Source organism: Myodes glareolus, chromosome 8, assembly GCF_982192425.1.
Source record: "Myodes glareolus chromosome 8, mMyoGla1.1, whole genome shotgun sequence".
NCBI classification, from domain to species: domain Eukaryota; kingdom Metazoa; phylum Chordata; class Mammalia; order Rodentia; family Cricetidae; genus Myodes; species Myodes glareolus.
In genome coordinates, this window is record NC_142033.1 from 16,787,350 (window position 1) to 16,799,537 (window position 12,188).

General features: G+C 40.3%; 1 protein-coding gene across 6 annotated transcripts in view; it reads right to left on the reverse strand.

Moving 5' to 3' along the window:
* The window catches only part of LOC125394381 (alpha-fetoprotein-like), a 50,114-nt gene that overhangs the window by 16,525 nt on the left and 21,401 nt on the right, over window positions 1–12,188 (reverse strand). For all 6 annotated transcript variants that reach the window (XM_048425223.3, XM_085691611.2, XM_085691607.2 and 3 more), the window contains 4 exons: window positions 7,459–7,673; window positions 5,786–5,918; window positions 3,670–3,767; window positions 796–934 (listed from right to left, as the gene is read on the reverse strand). In XM_048425223.3, coding sequence (XP_048281180.3) covers window positions 796–934; window positions 3,670–3,767; window positions 5,786–5,918; window positions 7,459–7,673 — 585 coding nt within the window. The remainder of the gene's footprint in view (window positions 1–795; window positions 935–3,669; window positions 3,768–5,785; window positions 5,919–7,458; window positions 7,674–12,188) is intronic.

Here is a 12,188-nt window from a genome sequence, read left to right on the forward strand (position 1 = left end):
CAAAAAATTATAGTTAAAAATGAAGGTAGTGTTAGATATTAACTTTTGATTTTTAATTCAAATAACTATGCTTTATTAGAAGAAAGGTTATAGCAAGTCAGCTTAAAGAATATAGTCTACTACGAGTATAGGACAAATGAAATTAGCAGGAACGCTGAGGCCACATGTCTTAAGAGACCTAGAATCTAAATCTCAGAGGCTTGAGCACCGTGCTGCTCGGGGACAGCCTCCATGGTGAAGCAGGAATGCTCATAACCATGCTTCAAGAGACCTTGAAGGAAATGTACTCAAAGCCATCCCTGCCCTTCTTTTCATCTCGTGTGAACCAATCTTCCTACTTTAATTCAACCTCTCTAATATTTTGATGGAGGAAAAGGATAGGTTATTACTACAGCCAGTTGTCTCTAGTTCTAGGGCCACGTTGCTCCTTCTGAATGAGCACACTTAGGTACTAACAGATTACATATTATGGGCTCCATTAACGTTAGTCAAACATCTGCAGCATCTTTGAAGCTGCCCCCAAAGTCAGTTTGGTCAACTTTAAAACCCAGGCAGTGGACTCTTGTAGGTGACCAGGGGGAAGTTTTGTGAAACTAATGACACAGGCTTGAGAGGGGACAGTCCTCCCCTGCTGCTAAGTAAAGCAGTCAGCATGAGCTGCCTGGAAGCATCTCCCCTGAGGACTATTACTCCCCACTGGTAGGTCATAGATATGCCCGCAGAAATGAGGTTGATTCCTGGGGGCAGGGGATCAGAACTTCAGGCAGATGGTAGATGCCTCTAGGGTGACCTTACCGCATCCTCCACACAGGCAGACTGCCGCTCGTTGCTTAGTGGGCAGCATCTACTGGCAGCCGCTGCCATCTTTCTTGTGAATGCCACCAACTCCTGCACAGACAGCTGTGGGGCTTTCTTAGTATAAAGGACGGTAAGCCTAAAATGATAAGTCCTTCTTACTCGTGGTAATATGCACACATACAGATATCCATCTACACCAGCGCTTCTCAACCTGTGGGTTGTGACCCTTTGGGGGGTTTCACAGGGGTTGCATATCAAGTGTTCACATTTTGATTCATACCAGTAGCAAAATGACAGTTAGGAAGTAGCAGTGAAATAATTTTATGGTTGGGAATCTGCTATGGAATGATCCTTCTATACACTGTGTGACTATATGTCGCTATGATTGGTTTAATAAGCAAGCTGACTGGCCAGTAGTTGAACAGGATAGAGTCAGGTGGGAAAGCCAAACTGAGAATGATGGGATGAGAGTCGGAGGCATCACCAGTCAGATAAGAGGGAGCAGGAGTTGAAGATGCCATGCTAATAAAGATACCGTCACATGGCAGAGGGTAAATAAGGAATATGGGTTAATTTAAAATGAAAAAGCTAGTTAGTAATAAGCCTGAGCTATTGACTGACCATTTACAATTAATATAAGCCTGTGTGGTAGTTTGAAGTGGCTCCTGGAATGGAAAACACCACCTACAGGGCTCACCACAACATGAGAAACTGTATTAAAATGTTGCAGCATTAGAAGGTTAAGAACCACTGGCTGACAGTTTCCCATGGTATTCAACATTATCTCTGATATAAGAAGAACGAGGCATTAGACTAGGGTTAACAATCTCTTCTGCCTTCCTGATGGCTCAGAGGGTAACTGGACATGATTGTTGTTGTCCTCACACCCATGCCCTCCTCTGTCCTAACTCATTTCTAGTGGACTAATCAGGGATACGTTCAAAGTTAAAATTCAGACCTAGAGTAAGCAGTTTCTGAGAGGAGCCGCGATGAAGCTCCTAGCAACCATATGCCTCCTGTGAAGCAGCTCCCGTTCTTCAGGGTCTCACACCCCAGTGAGCAGGGGCAGACAAATACTGTGTGTGCCCAGTACAGAGAGCTACCAGTGCTATGAGCTAAGTCAGAACTTTAAAAAGGTTCAAGTCTCCCGCCAAAAACGAGGGAAGGAATTGTCTCTGCCTCCCTCTATTTTTTCTTAGTGCGTTCACTTCAGAAAACCTGAGAAGGCTTTCTCCTCTCATTGAAGTGCACACAACGCATATTTAAAAACTGATCTACATTATTATTAACTTTATAAGTCAGCAATGTCTTCTTCAGAGACCAAAGATCTAGGGACAGGCAGCTCCCCCTTTCTCCTAGTTCTTGACTGTGGGGAGAGCAAGAGTTAGGTAAATTGGCAGGTAAAGCTAGGGTGAATTTTGGCAAGCAGGCCAGTCAAATCATCTTGAGTGCTAGTCATTGTTCAGAATGAGTTCACCAGTTACTGTGAGCAAAGGGTTGTGTCTGCTTAGCTGTGGCCAGGGAGTGGGGCTTCTTTCTGGTTTAATATTTATTCAATTAAGAAGAAACTAGTCTAATTCAATATTACCTTGACAAATTTTGTTTCTAATGTTATTTCCCTAACAGGACATGAAAGACGGTATCTTTCCCACCTAAGGAGGTCAGGCAGGGTATCCTGAGGAAAGGTCTTCAGAACTGAGAAATGACAATGCCTCTAAATGAGCCAGGTGAAGGACACAGGAGGGGCAATTTGGAAAGTCATTGACTGTAGGTTTTGTTGTTGTTGTTTCATTGGTTTTGCTTTTTTTTTTTGAGGAGGGTTAGATATGAAATCAGTTTTGCATCATTTTTAAGGTAATGGCTTCTTTGAGAAGAATGCATTGTGGATTCACAAAGCAGAACATCACATTGTTTTAAAGTCATTCTGGCAATACAAGTAAAAGAAAATGAGGTGACTTGGGATAGTAAGTAGTGTTGAAGACAGAGCAACATGAAGTGGCTTTGAATAGAAAGACTACAGACCGGCTTGTTCAAGACCACAAACAACTCGAATTAATTGTCGCATTGCTAGAAGAAAACACACATGCAAGAAGGAGAGTTTCTACAGCAGCCAGGGAGAATCTCGGGCCTGGGTTCTATGTCTTCTGGAAGATTTTATTGCATTCTAAAGCTTGAGAGCCACAAATCTAATCTTTACAATGGGCATTAGCAACTGAATGCAACATAATAGAAAAGCACTGAGCCAAAAACCCCGCCTCAAAGAACCAGGATACTGTCTGTGATCCATTATTTTGGACATTTAATTTAAACTCGATATTATGAGATAATATATCAAACTGAACTTTTCTTAATACTGTGTTTCAAAATAGACCATTCTAGCAAGACCTCAGAAATTCCTCAGGTGGGCTTTATTTTTTGGTTACTTAATCCTTGATAAATAGAATTCACCAGACTCTCTGTACCCAAGATGTTCGTATTCCCTTTGACAAATAACTAAGGCATCCATCTTGGTCAACACACTAACCTTGCCTGAAAAACCTGACTTACGAGTGATAAGGAATCCTGGATTCTAATCTCTATTGCAACTTTGACTTCAAGTCACAGTCAAAGCCCCAGGGTAAAATGGTCAGGTGTGAGAGTTCATGATGGCCCTGCAGGGCCTGCTTTGCTCCTTGACCTCAGCGGCTGCTGGAAAACTGGGCTTGGAAGCAGGATGGAGGCTACCAAAGTTACATAGTTATCTGTCGAATCAGCATAGAAGGCTAGTTAATACTCAACTGAAGAGTGGGTACAAATTCTTAGAAAATCTTAGCATGGGGATTAACCAATAGGCACTGACAGGGACGGAGCCGGACCACCTGAGGAGCATACCTGTCCTGGAAGTTACTGCCTCCTAACATCCTGTGTAAGCCACAGTAGGTTCTCACACGGTCACGGCTTTCACGGACCACTCTTTGGAACATCTCTTTCTGAAAAACAGACATTGTGAATGTTTATCCAGGGTCACAACAATGTGTCTTGAGATGGGATTACATTTTCCCTAATAGTTTAATAACAATATTTGATTAACCAACTCTTTTTTTCCCCAATTATTGAGTTTAGAAAACTCAAAAAAAGGTTTTTTTTTTTGTTTGTTTGTTTTCTGAGAGAGAAATCATCATGTGCTCTGTGGGAAACAAGTGAAATAGCAAGACTGAGTGTTTATCTTACCATCATATAGACTTGTTTGCTGACCTCAGTGCCAAATTCCATAACCATAAGGCAATCAGTCATCCAGCCAGAAAGAGAGAGGAAGAGGTAGCATATAGATCTTTTTACTGGTCAGTATGTGTGTGTGTATTCCAGTGTGTGTGTGTCTATGTCCATTGGTTCATTCAATGCATACACAAATATAAACACAAACTGTATAGGTATAGAGATATCGAGGTGTGATAAGAAGTTATGGTTTAATATAAACATTAACAGTCATGGCTATAAAACATGTCACAAATGTATACTGAAAGGGACCAAATGGGGTTTTCAGAGCTGAAAGTAAATCAAAGTGTTCTTGAACCGTGAAATAGATTCCAGCGAGAAGGCATTAGTAACCCTGCAGACTCAACTCTTGGACAGGAGCAAACCCCCTTAGTCAGCCTTATCCTGAGAGGCAGTGTTTGGCTTAGAGAAAATCCCCTCTGACTTGTAAGCGGGTGGCCTGGGCTCTATTCTTATCCTTGTCTTTACTGCTGGTGGCCCATTAGACAGATCGCCTGACCTTCTGAGCTTTAATCTTACCTACAGAAAGCACTTAGAAACTGCGGCATTGCCTGTTTTCCCAGGCTACCAAGAGATTGATTCAGTTGGGTGCTATGGTAAGGCTGCCATGTAGCATAACCTCTGACCACCCACGCTCTTGCCTGGGGCCGCAGCTGTAGATGTCTCCGGAAGCTGTCTTGATTATCAAGGAAGCCAGGACAGGAAGGCAGGAGCTGACACAGACATGATGGAGGGGTGCTGCTTACTGGCTTGCTCCCCTTGACTTGCTCAGCCTGTTTTCTTTTAAAACCCAGGACCACCAGCCTAGGGGTGGCCCCACACTCAAGGGGCCTGGCCCTCCACATCAGTCACTAACTAAGAAAATGCCCTGAAGGCTTTCCTGCAGACTGACCTTGCTGAGGCATTTTCTCAACAGAGGCTCACTCCTCTATGGTGACTCTAGCCTGTGTCAAGCTGTCAGAAAACTGTCCAGTACAGTAGCCTGTGATTTCGAGCAGGGGTACCCTCACATAGCCTTCTGTCTAGAAACAGTAATACCAGCTGGACCTGCCTGAACTCAACATCAAAAGATATATACCTTTGCTCTTCCTTCTTTCTTTGTTAGTTTGTTCTTCAAGACAGGGTTTCTCTCTGTAACTGTGATTGTCCTGGAACTTACTCTAAAAACCAGGCTGCCCTTGAACTCAGAGAGATCCACCTTCCTCTGCCTCCCAAGTGCTGGGATTCCAGGCACGCACCCATACCTCCCAGATAGTCCCTGCTTTGGGTAAAGCATCAGTTAGAGTAACAAAAGTCAGAACTTCCTAGGCCTTGGTAATCCATGACTAACAATCAAAGCAAAAGCTTGCGGGAACTCTAGCTTTCCCATAAAAACACATAACAAGAGATGCTGACTGTGATCAGGCAGCTTTGTAGTTCACAAGGGAAGCTTCTTCCAAGACATGGGACCCAAACAGGATGTAGTGTTCTGCTGCTGTGCCAAGCCGGCATTTACATTCACTTCAAAGTCATGGTGCAGGGGTGGGAGGTGTCTCAGGAAGCACTCTAAGGGACAGGTCACTATGGTATGTGTGAGGGTCTGGTTTAGGGAGAAATCCTGCCCGTTGCCTAATCGTCGTGATATGCAAATTCATTTTACAAAAGAATGTGCTATTAACAGGACTGAAACTTTCACCATTTGGAACCACTAGTGAGAAACATGCTTTAAAAAACAAATAAAAAAGGAATTTACCCCTCGGCGATGGCATTCCAAAGGGTTTCCTAACTTGCAGCATTCCTCCAGTAAATGTTTATATGTTGCAAGTATTCTTAAAATCACTGGAACTGCCAACTCCAGGTGTCTCCTTGAATATTTGTAAAGGAACCTGTATTGTATAAGACACATGAGAAGACAAAGCTTAAAACCCAGAGGCCATGGATTTGTTTGGTTTTTTGTTTTCTTTTGTTTTTTTTTTTTTTTTCAAAAAGCCATAACGACCATGAAATTGAACTGACTTGAAGTCATTTAGAACCTTGGGAAGCTTTCCGAGGGGCTTTATAGCTATGCTCTGTGATAAGAAAACAAAAACTCACTTTATTTCCAAAGTCACATGGTAGTAAGTGGCAGATTCAGAACTTGAACCTGAAACACTGGTAGGTTCTTGCTCAGCCTCTAGATAACTTCTAAGTCAATTTCGAGCATTTTATGGGATGACCTATTTTCCAGTTACCTTTGGGATTATTTTGTTTTCTAAAAAGACCTTACATTAATGTACTTTTGAAGCATTAAATCATCCCACCCCCACCACTTTTTAAAAAATAAGCTGTTAAGTCTGACAAGTCCAGTCATAATCTACACTTTTATCTAGGTCATTAGAAAGAAATAAAATGGGGGCTGGAGAGACGATTCCATGGTAAAGTGTACACATTGCTCTTCCAAAGGACCAGAAATTTACAACTGCTTATAACTCCAACTTAAGGAACTCTGATATTGCTAGCCTTGGCATGTGCAGAAACATACATAATAATAATTTAAAAAAGGAAAATAAAACTGATTCTAGAATGTTTTAAAAAAAACTTACAGGATCAAAATGAGATCTTTGGTGCTTCCCCATCAACTGCCTCTGTTTACCATTAGAACACACTTTCTGGGAGATCAAACCACCACGCACACAGCTTTTGAATCTCAAAATGATTCAACTCATAAGTTCACATACCTTTCACTGGGTCTAGTCTGCACAGGTCCATTGATTTTTCAATACCAAATGCAAGGTTAGGAACTTATATGAGTGGATTCAGATAGTGGTATTTAATTTTATTAGCTAGTATCAGACGTAGTTTGTAAATTATAAGTGAAGTCATCTAATGTTGAGGGAAACTCAATTCTCGTGACTTCACAAGGGACTCTGGGGGCATTCTAATAGCACAATGTTGTTGTCTTAATATAGTACATTGAAATCGCTTTGTGGTAATGCAAAAATTAACATCTACTTCTGAATAGCCACTGATGATGTTACTATCCCAACTCTTTAATGCTTAAATGGTATGTGCACTTGACAGTGTCTATTAAATTAATTAGAATAAAAGTGCTAGCCAGGAATACCAATATGATCCTCTTCTTTATCCTCGAGTCCCTTATTCCAAAGTTTGGGACACCTGACTATCACTAGTCTCTTTATTTTAACCCTACACTAGTTGTCAGTGTTTGAGAATAAAGGAACTTCTAAGTTCTCTTTCATATATTGCTTCCACCCACCCAAACCCACATTCCCACGGGCATCATGAGCGGAGATGAATAACTACTGGCAACTTCAGGCTCCGAAAAGCATCTCCTCTTGGCCACAGTGCCCATCACTGGCCCCATTTTCTTTCACGTTTGCACCATCTCTCAACTGAATCATAAGCACCCGGGAAAAGCTGCCTTACTCTTGTAGAAAGTCGTCCTGCTTGTCACTGAATTGTTTACATGCAGACTGGTCTTCGGTAAACTTTCTGAGTGCCAAGGATGGCAGGCTGGGCTTGTCATCATTTTCTGAGTTGATAATGCATTCCCCACGGAATGGTTCTGGCTGTTCACAGCACTGAGCAAACTTGCTGGACAAGATGGCCTGGTTAGAGCAGGTGTAGTTCATAAGCTGGTCCTGGGAGACATGAACAGAACAGTTATTATTTTATTTAGTTTCAACTTAATCTGTGGCAATGAGAATGCCAACGGAAAACTTGATACTATACACTGCTCTACCCCAGGCAAAAAGAAAGGCCCAAGGAGACATTCAGCATAACTTATTTTGGAAAGAAATACTTGTCTGTTTGACCTTACTTAGAATCTCAAATATCTTATCTTAAAAAGATAGAAGACAGAGTGTATTAATGTTTCACTTTTAGTCCAAAACCCACAACCAGAGGGTTCTATTGTCTCTCTATTGTTGTTCTTATTGTAGGATCCCAGTCAGGGAAGCATTGGTCCCAGAACCACATCATCCTCTGCCTGCTACTTGGTGTAGTCCATGTTGCTGTTCTACTTACACATCTGCTTAAATGCACAGATAACTGTTTTTATGTGTGAATTAGGAACTCGAGACCTACTCAAAGAGTCCAATAAAGAAACAAAGCAACGACAAAGTGGTCCTATTTAGAAAATCGTATGATTCTTCAGAAGTCAAAGGAATTGACAGTCTACAATGGAAGTCACAGTGATGGTCTTGAATGATTCGCATTATTAAAGACAATCAGACATTCATTTGAAACAGGTGACGACAAAGCCATCCTAGAATATTTGTTTTTATAGGTATATAAAATATTAGAGGTAAGAAAGCATGACATGGTTGGGAGAGGGTCTGAAGGCGTAAGTCACAGACAATCCCACACCAGTTTGGAATTATGATTAATAGGATGGTTATTTATTCAAAGGGGAAAAAACTTACAGATTACCGTCCCAGACAACAGCCCCTCCGCGCGAACAGGAAAGGAGTCCAGGGGCCGGAAACGGAGCCGGAAGACAAAGAGAGAGTGGAGGACAGCCGCTGCTTTTTTTAAAGGGAGAGACCACGCCCCAATGGGCTGGTAACTCAGCGGCGATTGGCTGAAGGAGCTGAAGGAACTCCCACAGCATCTCCCCCTTTTGTTTAAGTAAGAGAGTTCTAAGCCTACTACGCAATTATATACAATAAGTACAAACCTACGAAATTATATACAATAAATACAAATATCCTATTCTAACTAGCTTAAGTCTTGTATAACAAATAACTTGGCCAAGTCATGAAAGGAAAGTAACTACATTTATATAATCTTCAATCCCATCGAAGATCTGAGAAGGGAAATAATGTTATCTGAGTAATTAGGAAGTGCAATCAAACAACTTCCAGAATATGTAACAAATCGCAGAGACAACTGGCTACCTGGACAAACACCCAAAGTCACATTTGCAGCGTTGAAGCAACCAACTTTGGCTAAGGCCTGATGTAACTGACATACCATTTTCAAAGGCAAGAAACTTCAAAACTATCTTACCCTGTCTTGGCAGGATATGACAGTCTTGTTTTATCCATTTACGGATATTCTGTAACTCTGTCAGTAGTTGAGGTATGAGCATTTTTTTACCCAAAGGCCAGTTCTGCCAAGAAGAAAGGCTCCAGGTGGAGTGTCTTTGGTGCTCAACATTCTCTCGGGCATAGATCAGTGTTGCCAGGAGTGATTGTGTCTCCCTACCATAGAACTCTGAATTAGATTAAAGGCCATTTTCTACAGCTCTTTGAAGAGGTTGAAGATTATCTATCTATACTGAATATAATCTCTATATATCTAAAGAACCTGATTAGTCTAATTATAAATGACAAACTTAGATGACTGTTGATCTATATAATTCTCAATATCTATCTAACTTAAAGACTGAGATAATAAACAAGTGTGCAATAAATGAGGACAATGAGACCTCCAAATATAAACAATGTGCAAGTATACATTGCAATATGGTAAATATATCAATACATAAACAATATATAAGTATCTTAATCAGAGGTAGAAGTGTACAATGCAATATGGTAAATATACATATATCAATACAATATATATATACAAATACATAAAAATGTTTTAAACAGAGGTAGAAGCATGAAGCATGCATGCATAAAATAGTCAACATAATTTAACTTTGTATCAATATATAAGAATCGATACCAATATGTTTGTCTAAAAGCAATAACTCACAAGTACAAATCTATTTATCCCATAATCCAATTATCCCTCCTTTTTTTTTTTTTTTTTTTTTTTTAAGATTCCTGTGCTTATAAAATTCCTCCCCCAACCCTCAACCGTATACTAATTATAACCAACCCCTAAATGATGTCCCTAAACCCAAGGACAAACTTTATTGGGAGAGGGGACGTCGTTCTCTAGAATTACTTCCAGCTGTCATGGGGGCGACGTTCTTTCTGGGGGATCCTGTGAAAGTAAAATGATGGTTAAATTTCAAGATCAATGTCTTTTAAAATTGCAAATAGTCTCTGAGTATTTTGTGGAGGTCTGGCCAGAATGTTGTACAAGATGTGCACCATTTCAGCACGTTGGAACCGTCTTGTGCAGCTGGTACCCAAAACAGGTCTTGTAGTAGCGCTATCAGTATCATGACGTCATATCAACCAGGTGGAGTTGTTGTTATGGGGCCCCATCTTCTTCCTGGAAACTTCAAATGTCACTGTAGGAAAAACTCATTGTTCATTGTGGAAAACTTAAACATTAATTATATAGACATATACATGAATACCTATATTCAATGAGAGACATGATAGATATATTTAATGAAGGTATGATAGATATGAAGAAAAGTAAAGATGTTTTCTAAACTCATATTTCTTTCTGTCCCATATCATGGCTCTTGACATGAGACAGAAACTCCAGAAACTCTGGGTTTTTCTTTAAACAACAGGCTTGGAATTAGAGAGGGACTGAGCCAGAGTTCAACTCTAAAACCAGCTCTATAAATTTAGAAATATGATTTAGTATATGGTACTTACAGAACCTATTCAGTTTTCTTGATAGTCCCTATTGGGCCGTTATTTTCCATCTGTCAGTATTCAAATATCCAGGGTCCCTTGAACTTTTCAAAGATCAGTGTTTTCCTGTGGAGATAAGAACAGAACCCTGCCCCCATTCTATATGCTTTTCTTACCACCTGTATGGTTATCATCATTGTAGATGCTGTCATTTCTCCTTTCCAAGAGGTTTCTCCTCTTCAAATCGAACCTTTATTAATTTTGATGGTATCCACAATTTTTCTTCTCCTGTGGAAACAAGAGCAAAACCCCTTCCCCAACGTAGCACATCTCCTGGCTTCCATTGAGAGGTCAGCACGTCTTTGAAATAAACAGGTTGGTTTAGTTCAGAAGTTTTTTCCATTATCCAATGCCTCTCTGCTGCTGTTGTTCCTTTCTCATTAGCATTAAGAAAATTCAAGGTTAATAAAGCATTATGCAATCTATTTCTGGGGGTATCTTTCATCCCTTTCTGTTTGTTTAGCATATCCTTTATAGTACGATTTGATCTTTCTATAACTGCCTGACCTGTAGGATTATTTGGTATACCTGTAACGTGTTTTATATTATAATAAGCAAAGAAGCGTTTCATTTTCTTAGATACATATGCTGGACCATTGTCTGTCTTTATTTGTGCAGGTATACCCATGATGGCCATAACTTCCAATAAATGTGTGATTACCGAATCAGCCTTTTCTGAGCTCAGGGCAGTTGCCCATTGAAAACCTGAATACGTGTCTATGGTGTGGTGTACATATTTTAATTTACCAAATTCCATAAAGTGGAACACATCCATCTGCCAGATTTCATTCCTTTGAGTACCCTTTGGGTTACTCCCTGCAGGCAATGGTGTTTGATTATAGAAAGAACAAGTAGGACATCTCTTTATAATGTCCTTAGCTTGTTGCCATGTAATGGAAAACTCTTTCTTTAAGCCTTTACTATTGACATGATGTTTTTTATGAAATTCTGAGGCCTGCAGAACGCTTCCAATCAATAATTGGTCAATTTCAGCGTTACCTTGTGCTAGAGGCCCAGGCAGACCGGTATGGGACCGGATGTGTGTTATGTACATTGGACAAAGCCTATTCCTAATTATGTCCTGTACCTCGATAAACAATGAAGTCAACTCTGTGTCATCTGGTATGAATTCAGCGGTTTCAATATGCAAGATAACTCTTTCTGCATATTGTGAATCTGTAACTATATTAAGAGGTTCTTTAAAATCCCTTAGCACCATAAGAATGGCATATAATTCTGCCTTCTGGACAGAATTATAAGGGCTTTGTTCCACCTTACTCAATTCTTCTGATTTATAACCTGCTTTCCCTGATTTATTTGCATCGGTATAAAATGTCCGAGCTCCAGTTATTGGAGCATCACGTACAATTCTAGGAAGAATCCAAGAAGTTCTCTTTATGAGGTTAAGTCTATCACTTTTGGGATAGTTGCTGCTAATTTCTCCCAAAAAATTAGCACAAGCTCTTTGCCATGGTTCATTATCTTCCCATAACTTTCTTATTTCCTCAGTAGTAAAAGGCACTATAATTTCTGCTGGGTCTATACCTGCTAGTTGACGAAGTCTCAGTTTACCTTTTATAATTAATTCTGAAACCTTTTCTACAT